The following is a 13,613-nucleotide window of genomic DNA, read 5'->3' as shown; positions in this document are numbered from 1 at the left end:
TTTATAATGGTTCTAATTAATATTTGAATGTTTGGAATAATCTATAGGGGTGTAATATTTGTATCTTTGTATACTTCAGGCTGTGAATCAGTAATCATTATATCAGATACTGTATGCAGTGAGATATCCCTCCCATTCAATGCATAGTGGAGTACAATTATAACACATACCACTGGATGGCAGTGTGATCGCGACGTCATATATTGTATATTAATAATGTGTTTATTTGTCTTTATTTGTATTCAAAACCTTTTTCTTAATCTTAACTTAAATTAATAAAACAAACCATAAAATTAAGTATAAATAAAGTCCCAAAAATAAAATTTTCAAGTCCAACAAAATCTCTCAATTCTGTGTGTCCAACTTCAATATTTCCAGCTGTCAGGGATCGCGGCGTCCTGTCGGCCGGCGCATGCGCGCTGGCAACGGCTCACGCCGGGACACAAGCACCAGGTCCCGGCGAGCCGCGGATGACAGGACGCCGCGCATGCGCAGTGGGAGCCGCGGGCGCGCCTCGGGCGGCCAATGACGGCCCGGGGGCGTGTCCTGGGCGGCCAATGACAGTGCAGGGCGCGATATTTAAAGATGCCCTGCACTGTCACTGATCGCCGCAAGGTCTTTTGAGTTCCTGAGTCCTGTACCTGTGTTTTTGATCCTGATTGACCCTGACTACGCTGCCTTCTCCTGCATTTGACCCGGATTGTCCCTGACTACTCTGCCTTCTCCTGCATTTGACCCGGATTGTCCCTGACTACTCTGCCGTCTCCCATCCTGACCCCCGGCTTGTTGAACCTATCTACGGACTGACTTATCCTGCTGACCCTGCGTGTGACCTGACGATTCTCCGCCTGCCGATTCTGTACCTCGCCTACCCCACGGGACCACTGCTTGCAATCTATCCTGCTAGGCCCTGCCGTCCTCCTCACATCTGGCTCTCCCGGTACCAATACATCCCCGGAGGTTCCCCCTGCCACTGGTGGGCCTGCTCAGAGGTCGTGACCTGGTCCTGGTCTGTTTCAAGTCCATCCCCACCATCAGGGGCCCTGGTGAAAGCACAGACCGGGACTTAGACTCCACACTTTGGGTAGGTCTGTCAAGTGGGCAGCCAGAGGCACCACCTGGCGGATCATAACACCAGCATTCCAGACCCAGTGATTACCTTGAAAAAATGTAACTATAATAGTGTAATACCTTTGAATAATAAGTATATACCTTCAAAACAAATAAGTATATACTATATCTGTGCAAAAAAATGATATTATAAAATAGATTCAACTGTGAGTAACACGTGAAACATGCAAAATCACTCTGTGTACACTACAAATAAACTAATATATAGTGACCAATTGTGTACACTCAAAAACAAAAATAAAATAAAAAAATGAATATAAAATAATAAAATTCAAAAACAAATTAAATTAAATAATTTAATTTAATTAATTAATTATAATAATGTGTTTATTTGTGTTTATTTATGCCGGCCCCATTGATGGTGTAAGAACTAGCATCAAGGGTAGAGATTTTACAGCACTCAGCCACTCACTTTTTTTCTTTTTAAGGGCCGTTTTTGTACAATTTTATTTAAAGGAAAGTTCCATAAATCCAAACATAAATGATTTCCCGCGCAAGGGTATCCACCATCAATACAACCAAAACAAAGATTCAGCCTCCTGGCTCTCTCAGGTATACAGCCTGCAGCCCCTTGATGCTCTGTCTCCCACCTCTCCTAGGTGGGGCCCTCCTGACTCCTGTGCAACAACCTCCTGTCTGCTGGGGTGGAGCCCAGAACCATGGTTTGGCCTCTACAAAAGACCTGCAAACACCTGTGCAATCAGTGTGCTGGGGGTTCTGAAAACACGGACCCAGGATTGGAGATTTCATCCCTCCCAAATCACTTTGAAATCTCCAGGCCACAGGTCCCAAAACTGGCTTTACGAACCAACGAGGAAACTGACAAACCAGTTTCCTCTGTATGGAGAGAACTGCCTGGAGCCCCTCAACCTGTATAGTTGAGAATCCTGGGTTATAGCCTTGATTTAGACCGTGGCAGGATACCGCGCTGCCACAATGTGTATAACATCTGTACATCAGCATCGCTAATGGTGGATTGTGGTATCTAATATGTAATTAGTAGGAAGGAATTACAGATGGTAGGAACTTCCGAATGTAATATTGACCTTTTCTAAGATGGCGCTTCCCCACTCATGCCGGGGAGGAGTGAAAGTATTTAGCTGGCTGCAAGTCGGACGAGCACAGCCTTTGAAGAAGTTGGAAGTGACGAAACGCGTCAGTACGTGACGTCGGACGTAAACCGGATGTTAAGAAGCGGCCATCTTGAATGAGGTTTTATGTTCCGTGCTGTTCCTGAGAGACGTGATACATGCTGAGACACTATTCTTGTTTGTAACCTAATAAATGGCTCATTCTATACCAAAACCTACAACACTATATTGATCTGTTCTGATCCATGTTATGATGCCATTGGAAGCCGAATATATTGTTGAATGAGAAGAGCCAATGCTAATCTATGCTGGTGGATTTATACCGTCCGGTAAGGTCATGGTCTGTGAGGTGGTGGAGACACTGGTGGTTTTTGGAGAAGTGAGGGGAGCACGAGAGAGTGTTTAATTGTCATAAGGATATCGCACTTATTTATTTCTCTGGAAGTGTGTCTCCTATGAAGAGGAGGATGGGATAAGAGGCTGAACTTTGAAGGAACTTGGAGGTGGAATGTGTTACAAGGCTACTTTCCAAGTCAATAGAGGGTAAGAGTGAGGATGACGGGCGCTTAGAAGTGGACACACGGTGGAGTGGTTTTTGCACTATTTGGCACTAATTTTGTAAGTGCGTTTCTTTTGAATGATATTAGTGTATTGTGGATATTGTATTTCTTTCTTGTGAGGGTGACAAGTGGAGTACGAAGGATTTATCACATGTGGAGGAAGAACATTGAATAAGAAGATTGAACATTTTGTTTCACATAGGGGTAATATAGGACATTTAGATGCTGAGAAAGACTTGGATTGTGGATTTTGGACTTTCATGGGGGAAGGTATATTCTGGCGTCTGGGGTTGGATTAGATACTTGTGTATACACAATTTGGGAACACCGGTTTATTCACTCCTTCATGGATTCTTGCATTGGGGCCATGGACATTCTAGTTACGGTTCTAGGCCCACCTCTGGGTCCGTCAGACGGAATGGAAAGAAACTGTGTTTGGGCCCACTTTTACTGACTGGACCAGAGGTGGGTGGATATAGGTGGACATATTTCCTCTTCCATTCACCCAATTATAGGTATTACGTGAGTCTGATTCTCCATGGAGGAAAAATCTGAATGGACACAAATGTCACATATGCGGCATCCGTATCATTATGATCCAGCTCAGCAGTGGATCGGCCTAGGACAGTGTTTCTCAACTAGGGTTCAACGAACCCTCGAGTTCCACGGCGATCTACCCCTCAATCAGAGACAGCTGGTGGGTAGATCGGGTCACAGCCAACACTTGTAGAGTAGCACGGGAAGCAGCTGTTAAAAGATCTCTCTGAAAACGCAATACTTCCTGCTGGCCACTCCTTTCCTCCCGTCCACCTCACGGTGGTACGTGACCACACCTGTGACCCCACCTGGGGTGAATGGGAGGAAAGGAGGGGCTGGCGGGAAGGATTGCGCTATGAGAAAAGTCTTATTACAGTTGGAGGTGGAATGTGTTACAAGCCTATTTTCCAAGTCAATAGAGGGTAAGAGTGAGGATGACGGGCGATTAGAAGTGGACACACGGTGGAGTGGTGGAGTGATATTAGTGTATTGTGGATAATGCACTGTGTGCAGTTGTATTTCTTTCTTGTGAGGGTGACAAGTGGAGTATGAAGGATTTATCACACTTGGAGGAAGAACATTGAATAAGAAGAATGTTTTGTTTCACATAGGGGTCATAACGCTGCCCCAAACTACCTCACCGACCTGATACCCAAATACCACCTTACCCGTGCCCTTCGCTCCTCACAGGACCTCCTACTCTCTAGCTCCCTGGTCTCCTCCTCCCACGCCCGACTGCTGGACTTCTCCAGGACTTCCCCTATCCTATGGAACTCCCTACCCCAATCCATCAGACTGTCACCTAACCTCCTCACCTTCAGGTGCACCCTGAAAACCCATCTCTTCAGGGAAGCCTACCCCACCCTCACCTAACAACCGATCTCCTCCACTCCTCCTAACACTCCATCCCCCACAGCTACTTCCTCCTGTACCACTATCCCCTCCCTCCTAGATTGTAAGCTCGAAAGAGCAGGGCCCTCGAACCCCTCGAGTTTTGGTTTTGTTACTGTATTGTCTCTGTCCCCCACTATACTGTACAGCGCTGTGCAAACCTTTTGGCGCTATATAAATACTGTATAATAATAATAATAATAATATAGGACAGTTAGATGCTGAGAAAGTCTTGAATCCATGATGGACCCCCCCCCCCCTTCAAAGAGGCATGATTTTCATTAATTTTTTTCACTATTTAAAACAGTAAAACATTATCCATTGAGGGTGGTAGGGTGGGTGGGATCAGGTACAGCAGTGTTGGGGGGATGGGATCAGTGGCAGTGGTGGTGGTGGGGGAATGGAATTAGTGGCAGTGCTGGTGGTGGTGGGGGATGGGATCAGTGGAAGCAGTGGTGGTGTGATGGGATCAGTGGCAGAGGTGATGGTGGGGGGATGGGATCAGTGACAGTGGTGGTGGGGGAATGGGAACATTGGCAGTGCTGGTGGTGGTGGGTGATGGGATCAGTGGAAGCAGTGGTGGGGGGATGAATCAGTGGCAGAGGTGATGGTGGGGGGATGGGATCAGTGACAGTGGTGGTGGTGGGGGAATGGAATCAGTGGCAGTGCTGGTGGTGGTGGGGGATGGGACCAGTAGAAGCAGTGGTGGTGGTGGGAGGAAGGGGGTGGGGGCAGTGGCAGTGCTCGGAGAGGGGTGGAGGGAATAGGGACAGTGGCAGGGCTGGGGAGGGATGGGAAATGAGATCAGTGGCAGTGGCATTTCTCACACACCAGTGATAATTCAGGTCACTGGGCAGTAGTGGATCATTTTTTATCTCTGTGAGCTTTATGGCTTCAAAGAGACTAAGGCTGAAGGACAGCATCAAGGATGCAAACAACAATGATCTACAATTCATGGAAAATTTAGCAAAGTTCTCCTGAATTTTGGGTCCAATTCACTCTGGAATAGTCTGCTTTGGTGTATCAGAGTCACTGGCTCTCATGAAGGACTCTCAGCATTCGTTCATAATTTCAATGGAAATTCGAGAACAGATATTTACAGTGACCAGTTGTACGAAGGTAAAGATTTCCTATATGTAAAACACAGGGAATTGTATCTTAATTAGAGTGTCCATCACACCTGGATGACCTCACCTGAATGTTAGATGACTCCCATCTGCCCACAGCCAGCGACTGATATTTGTACTGTCCCTCCTCAGTCCTAACCAGTATCTATCAAATCCTATGGTTGGCAGCAGATAATCCTGGAGAAACGAAGAAAGAAATGGTCATCAGAAATATACCAGAATGAAGTAGGCGGATCACTATTACATAAAATGCTTCTTTAGCTCCTTTTGTGCCCTCCAATTCATTGAAATAAAGAGCCTTTTAGGCAATACTCCCAATCCTATTGTCCTGTACCTGGTTGAGGACGAGCTAACGAGAGGGCTTTCCATTACATCTCCTGTCCTGTTTCTCCTGAAGCTGGTGACAGGATATATCAGGGCATGGAGTGCATGGGTGCCTTGTAGGAGATCCTGGCCAGGACAACTTTGTAGCAGGAGGATTGATGAGCTGGCCAATTTGAAGACGCAGCAGCAGGTGCAGAACCATGGGCAGCAAGGAGGCTGGCAAGAGGGTGGTTGTAGAATGCTCTGGCAGATGCGGAGGCACCGCAGCAGGTACAGAACAGCAGGCAGCAAGCAGGCAGATTCAGGATCTCGGGTGGTCAGGCAGGCAGGAGTCGGTATCAGTCGAACAGCAGAGGTGCAGAATCAGGAACCAAAACAGAGTCAGACCCAGGCCAGGGTCAGTATGGAGCATGGTGGAGCAGAGAAGGTACCGAAAAAGCAGGCAGAAGGCAGACGGCAGGTTCAGGTCACAAGCCAGAGTCAGCAATGAGGTATCAAGAACAAGCAGGGTCAAGAAAAGCCGGGTAGTACAGGATCAGGTCACAAACAGTAGAGGCTGACAACCACTCAGCAATCTTTTGGTCTCTGGAGCCACTTTAAATAGGCAAGTGAGCGCCAAGTATTCACGCTTGCTCATGCTAATGCGCATGTGTGTGGATACGTGTACAAGTTAGGGCATGGCTAGTTGTCACTCAAGAATTAGTATGAGAATGTGCACAACATACGATTTCCCCGACACCTATTGCAACTTATTTATTTATTTAAATATTTTCGCAATTGCAGCTACTCTCACTATAGCTGAGCTTTAAAGAATTCCAGGTATGGCATTGTTTCCTTACTAACAATGATCCAGATTGGACCAATGGAACTGTGCATATTCCATACCTGTGGGATCTCTCTAGAACAGTAGTCTCCAAACTGCGGCCCGGGGGTTGGATGCGGCCCTTTGATTGCCTTTATGTGGCCCTTGGGGCACTATTCCTCCCACTGATATGAGGAACCATTCCTTCCACTAACACCAACATTGGGACATAATTCCTCCCACTGATGTAAAGTACAGAACACTATTACTTCCACAAACACTAAAGATGGCGCACTTTTCCTCCCACTGGTACCATCATTGGGGTACTATTCCTGCCACTGACATCAACTATGGGGCATAATTCCATCCACCGATATAAAATATAGAGCACTATTACTCCCGCTAGCACTAAAGATTGGGTACTATTCCTCCCACTGACACCAATGTTGGAGCACTAGTCCTTCCACTGACACCAATGTTGGGACACCGGTCCTTCCACTGACACCAATGTTGGAGCACCAGTCCGTCAACTGACAACAATGTTGGAGCACCAGTCCGTCCACTGACACCAATGTTGGAGCATCAGTCCTTCCACTGACACCAATGTTGGGGCATTGGTCCTTCCACTGTTACCAGTATTGGGGGAAATTTTCTCTCATTGATACCAGTGTTGGGGAACCATTCCTTCCACTAACACCAATGTTGGGGCACTATTCCTCTCACTGATACCAATAATAGGGCACTATTCCTCTCACTGTTACCAATGTTGGGGCACTATTCCTCCCACTGATACCAATAATAGGGCACTATTCCTCTCACTGTTACCAATGATGGGGCACTATTCCTTCCACTGACACCAATGTTGGGGCACTATTCCTCCCACTGATACCAATAATAGGGCACTATTCCTTCCACTGACACCAATGATGGGGCACTATTCCCCCCACTGACACCAATGATGGGGCACTATTCCTCCCACTAGCACCAATGATGGGGCACTATTCCTTCCACTGATACCAATGATGGGGCACTATTCCTCCCACTGACACCAATGATGGGACACTATTCCTCCCACTGATACCAATGATGGGGCACTATTCCTCTCACTGATACCAATGATGGGGCACTATTCCTTCCACTGATACCAATGATGGGGCACTATTCCTCCCACTGATACCAATAATAGGGCACTATTCCTCCCACTGATACCAATAATAGGACACTATTCCTCCCACTGATACCAATGATGGGGCACTATTCCTCTCACTGATACCAATAATAGGGCACTATTCCTTCTACTGACACCAATCATTGGGCATTATTTCTGCTGCATTTTCCACTCCCACTGGTTACAGTCCAGCCCCCCTTAAATCTGAAGACCAGAAAACTGAACCTTTGTTCAGAAAGTTTGGAGACCCCTGCTCTAGAAGCTGGAATTGACTCTAATAGACAACTCTAGCCCAGTGATCTTCACTAACTTGCAGGTCCCATGCCGAGCGCCTACCCTGCTGCCTTCATTGATAAAATACAAAGCATTCTCTGAATGGCGCCCATGCTGAGCTGCCTATCTCTTGTATTCACAATGCAGCTGGGCAGCCTCTCATCACGGGACCTGGAAGATGGTAGAGATCACTGGAGTAGAAGTGTCTATACCGTGATTTCCAATCTCTGGAGGGATCCCACCGTATGACTGTTGGCTTATGTATAAAATATCATACCTGGAATCCTTATTTAAAGCTGATTTCTTGCTAGGGACCCCCTCCTCCACTAATACCCGCAGTAGAATTAAATCTGATAATGTAGGTATGAACTTTATAACAGATTGGTTCAGATTAATGTACGTATACATATCTCATACCAGCTAGAATTCACTGTAGTAGTTAGCACTACTACAGCGATAGCAACAATTTCCGGGTTGGCTGAACTTCTGCACAGTAACCACAGAGGGTTGTCCGCTCAGCACAACCACCATTCACAGAATGCCTTGTATATCTTGCAATGATTACCGACATTCTCCAATTGGATGATATGAAGAGGAAGGGCGCTGATGTCACAAACTCCACTTTTCTCTACCTTCAAGCAATGCAGCTTGGTCACCACCCTGCTCCCAGCCTGTGATTGGACAGCAGAAGCATGATGATGTCTCCTTTCTCTGTTGACAGGTTTGTTGTCAGGATCTGAAGATCACAGCACACTTTCCAAACCCTGTCCCTCATTTCACCTGAGCTCTATTGTACAAGTTTAATTCACGTATACAGTATATATATATATATACACAGTGTCTAAATGGTTAGAACTTCCGCCTGGCAATACTGGGGTCGCTGGTTCGAATCCCAACCACGGCACCACCTGCCTGGAGTTTGCTTGTTCTCCCTTTGTCTGCATGGGTTTCCTCCAGGTACTCCGGTTTCCTCCCACACTCCAAAGACATGCTGGTTGGTAAATTGGCCCTCGTATGTGTATGAATGTAAGTTAAGGACCTTAGATTGTACGCCCCTTGAGGGTTAGGGACTGATGTGAATGTACAATATATATGTAAAGCGCTATATAAAATGACAATGCTATATAAGTACCTGAAATAAATATAAATACACAGTATACTGTATATATAGTCATGGCCAAAAATATTGCCCCCCCCCCCGCTGCATATCTGTCAGATAACACCCCACTGCACCCAGAAAATTGTTTTGATGGCAAATATTTTGGCATTCTCACGTTTGTTTCTTTTGTTTGTTTTGGTATGACACAAAAATGGAGAAAGAAAAAGCCAAATCTGACCCATTCCACGCAAAACCCCCAAAAATGGACTAAATAAAATTATTGGCACCTTCTTCAAAATTGTAAGAAATAATTGCATTTCAAGTTTGTGAAGCTCCTGTAATTTGTAACTAAACTCACCTGTACCCATGACCAGGAGCTGAAAAATATAGAAATCACACCGACAACCAGTTACAATGGTGAAAAATGGCCTCCACCTTTCTGTTGTGTGTCTCTATGTGCCACATGGAGCATGGAGAAGAGAAAGAGCAGCAAAGAATTGTCTGAGGATCAGAGAACAAAAATGGTAGAAAAGCATGGACAATCTCAAGGTGACAAGTCCGTCTCCAAAGATCTTCATGTTCTTGTGTCCACTGTGCACAACATTGTCAAGAAGTTTACAGTGCATGGCACTGTAGCTAATCTCTGGACGCAAGTGAAAGAAAAAACTTGATCAATGATTGCAACAAAGGGTTGTTCAAATGCTGGATAAAGAACCTCGACCAACTTCCAGACAAACTCAAGCTGACCTTCAGGAACCGGGTACAACAGTGTTGGCTCGCACTATACGTCGCCATTTGAATGAAAAGGGACGCTATAGTAGGAGACCCAGGAGGACCCCACTGCTGACACAGAAATATGGGAGGAGACCCAGGGGGACCCCACTGCTGACAGAGAAACCTATTGAAAGCCAGATTGGAGTTTGCCAAAACTTACCTGAGGAAGCCAAAATCCTTTTGGGAGAATGTGCTGTGTACAGACAAAACACAATGACAGATTTTGGTAAAGCCCATCATTCTACTGTTTTCAGAAAAGGCAATGAGGCCTTTAAAGAAAATAATCCAGTCCCTCCAGTCACACATGGTGGGGGGTCACAGTCCCTCCAGTCACACATGGTGGGGGGTCACAGTCCCTCCAGTCACACATGGTGGGGGGTCACTGATGTTTTGGGGTTGCTTTGCTGCTTCAGGCACTGGATGTCTTGGCCGTGTGCATGGCATTATGAAATCTGAAGACTACCAAAGAATTCTGGGGTGCAATGTAGGGCCCAGTGTCAGAAAGTTGGGTCTCCGTCAGAGGTCAAGGGTCTTCCAGCAGGACAATGACCCAAAGCACACGTCAAAAAGACCCCAGAAATGGTTTAGGACAAAGCGCTGGAGAGGACTGAACTGGCCAGCAATGAGTCCAGATCTCAATCCCATAGAGCTCTAGTGGAGAGATCTCAAAACAGCAGTTGGGAACCCTCCTATCAGATTATGGAACAGTTGGTGGAAGAAGAGCGCTCCAAAATTCCAGTGGAGAGGTGGAAGAAACTCATTTATGGTTACAGGAAGGCATTGATTTCACTTATTTTTTTCAAGGGGTATGCCACCAAATACTAAATAATAATTTTGTCCAGTCCATTTTTGGGGATTTACGTGGAATGTGTCAGATTTGGCTTTTTGTTTATCCACTTTTCTCCGTACCAATACAAACAAAATAAATAAAAAAAGAGAATGTCGAAAGATTTGTAATTGCAGCAATTTTCTGGGTGAAGCAGTGCATTGTCTGACAGAAATGCAGGGGGACATTATTTTTGGCCATGGCTATGTAGACTGGTGGACTCTCCTCATCTGTCTGCCATCCAAAGGTTGTGTGACAATTACCAGCTCAGCCTTGTCCTTCAGGACCAGAATGCTGCCATTACGCTTTTCACATTCCTCCCGGCTCCTCTCCCACGTTTCTGCATTGTTCTTAAAATAGTAGCATTCAGATTGAATTAGTTGCCATCCACTGTGGCAGCTGGTGCAGGAAGCCTCCTGGATGTTCCCTGTGAAGAGAGGAGAACACAATGTGGGAGATATACTAAAACTGGTTCACACAGAATCTGGTGCTGTTGTATTCAGTAACCAATCAGCTTCCAGGTTTTATTGTCAAAGCTAAATTGAGCAAGCTGAAGTTAGAAGCTGATTGGGTACCCTGAACTGCTGCTCCAGATTCTCTGTGCACCAGTTTTAGTAAACCTACCCCAACGAAGGCAGTTCTGGGATCACAAACCCAAAACAATGCTGGAAAAAGGTGAAGCTGAATAATGAGTATACCAAACACAATCATATTGTAACTTTATGAATATTATACCTCTAGAACAGTGGTCTCAAAACTGTGACCGGGGGGGCCAAATGTGGCCCTTTTCATGCTTTTGTCCGGCACTTGGGGCACTATTTCCATCCATTAATACCAATAATGGGACATAATTCCTCCCACTGACACCAACGAAAAGGCACAATTCCTCCCAATGCCACCAACAATGGGGCACCATTCCTTCCAATGACACCAACAATGGGGCACAATGGCACCAATTATGAGGTACAATTCCTCCCAATGACATCAAACACACCTTGTTTATTGCCACTGACATCAGGACCTTTCCTACTCCAAATGCTCACAGTCCAGCCCCCTTTACGTTTGAAGAACAGTAAACTGGCCCTTTGTTTAGAAAGCTTGGAGATCCCTGCTCTAGAGGAAAATGACTACAATGTGTCCTTATTCAGAGTAATAGCCCAGGAGAATCCACAGAATCCATGGAAAATATTAAGCTGTACATCTCCCCCATTCTCAATATTGCACATCTTGGACCTTCTATTATGGGGTGTCAGTGTTATAAGTGGCACATTGAATATGCACATTCAAGGTTCTGCCCAGTCTCAACCAATGTAGCATGCAGTAACTCATGATAACATAGGATCTCCTATACAACCAATGATCCATATAGTGACCATATCATTTTTTGTACCTGTGAATAATTTTATACATAGATCCCTAAAAGTAGGGGCAAAGCAGTGTTGATAGGTCTCACCTCGCCCCCTCTCAGGGACCATCTAAGGGTCTGCTCGTCAGTAGGTCAAGTGGCAAGCCATATGGTCGTCCTATACCAGCTTCCACAATGCTCTGCTGACTGTAATGATCATACGGGGTGGAATTAGTTACTCCATTAAACCTTGTCACCATAGCAGAAGCAACCCGGATAGAAAAAAATTATAGAAATGAAGAAAATAGCAGTAGACCAAAACTGGATGCAGTTCAGCAACTGCTGTGAAGTTGTTACTCCATAGGGAGAGTTTAATACTGGTTGTAATATAGATCTGTGAGGTCACTGTTTTCTCTGAGTCTATGTCACGTACCTGTATGAGGATCTTTTGATGATGAGAGTGGTCTCTTGCACAATTCCTGTCCGAGCACAGGGACTACTAGGGCAATGGAAGATCATGGAATCATGGAATGGGAGTGCTGGTGTCCGGTGAGCAGAATCACAGCAATGAGGACACCTCAACCTGGTATGACCTCTCTGACCTCTGACATTATGTTCTTGGCAGGTAATCCAAGTTTTATCCAGTGCTGAGCCCTGATGAAGGGGGAGTGGTACTACCCTCAAAACACGCTGACTGTTTTTGTATGACTTTTTGTTTATCACCAATTAAAATGATCCTGGACTCTTTCACCCGGTTTTGGTCTGGTGCTCCTTTTTGTATTTCTATAATTTGATCTACTCTTGGGTGCCCATAAAGAAAAGCTTGCAGTGTGGGAGCCACCTCAACAGGGATATTGAGTTTGTTTGAAGTTTTTCTTCATCTGATCACACATGGAAGTCTAAAAGTTCCTAGCACCTCCTTGAGTATGTTGTTCTGGATAAAAAAAAAAAAGTATCCACTAGTAATCATGCCATGTGTATGTACTGCCATGGAGATTTCTTTAACAACATGGATATCTCCAACAATGCACCAGTAACCCTGGATTTCTCAGGGCACATGTTCCAGTTACTATGCCACTCAGCATACCTTTCCCTTTGACAAATCAGATCACCACAATCAACAATAATTCATAGGATGTGCATATTCATTGTGTAAGATGGGGTCAGAACACCATCTGGAAGAGAAGCACCAATAAATTAGCAAGGTTTCTCCACCAGTATCCTGCATGTGTTGGTGAGCCAGTGCATGTGTGCACTTGTAGGCAGGTTCCTTCTATATTCCCCACTACAGGTCCACCACTGCAATAAAGATGGGAGAAAATATTGAGAAGCTGTGATTCTCTATTCCTCAGTCACTCAGGCAGCTATCCAGTTGGATGCACATGCCCAATGTGGCACTGGTGGGTCAAGTAGAGTATATTTAAGACTTTGACACCTGGGTTTGGTGTGCCTTATGTGAGTGGACAGGTTTGGGACAGGTTCCCCCGTCTACCTCTTCAGGAAGCCTCCCATTTGAGTCAGACCATCCAGGCTGCACTTCGCTCCTCGTGGCAGACCCTGTCAGCGTTCCTGAGTCTTCTGTCCCCTGATAGTAGTTTGTTGCATAGTTGTAAGTGGCACCGGATGGGTGAGCTCCCTGCTGGGCCTCTGTGCTGTTGACCTACC

The 13,613-nt window shown here is 45.7% G+C and overlaps 1 protein-coding gene across 1 annotated transcript in view; it reads right to left on the bottom strand.

Moving 5' to 3' along the window:
* LOC149462956 (uncharacterized) overlaps window positions 1–13,613 on the bottom strand; it is a 64,055-nt gene that overhangs the window by 8,644 nt on the left and 41,798 nt on the right. The window contains exons 10-11 of the mRNA XM_089676113.1: window positions 10,867–11,030; window positions 5,405–5,514 (exon numbers count right to left, since the gene is read on the bottom strand). Coding sequence (XP_089532239.1) covers window positions 5,405–5,514; window positions 10,867–11,030 — 274 coding nt within the window. The remainder of the gene's footprint in view (window positions 1–5,404; window positions 5,515–10,866; window positions 11,031–13,613) is intronic.

This window comes from Staurois parvus, unplaced genomic scaffold (genome assembly GCF_062004578.1).
Source record: "Staurois parvus isolate SC_StPar_1 unplaced genomic scaffold, SC_StPar_1.0 ptg000164l, whole genome shotgun sequence".
In the NCBI taxonomy this organism is placed as follows: Eukaryota; Metazoa; Chordata; class Amphibia; order Anura; family Ranidae; genus Staurois; species Staurois parvus.
The sequence above is the reverse complement of the archived record's forward strand: the minus strand, read 5'-3'. Positions and strand labels throughout refer to the sequence as shown.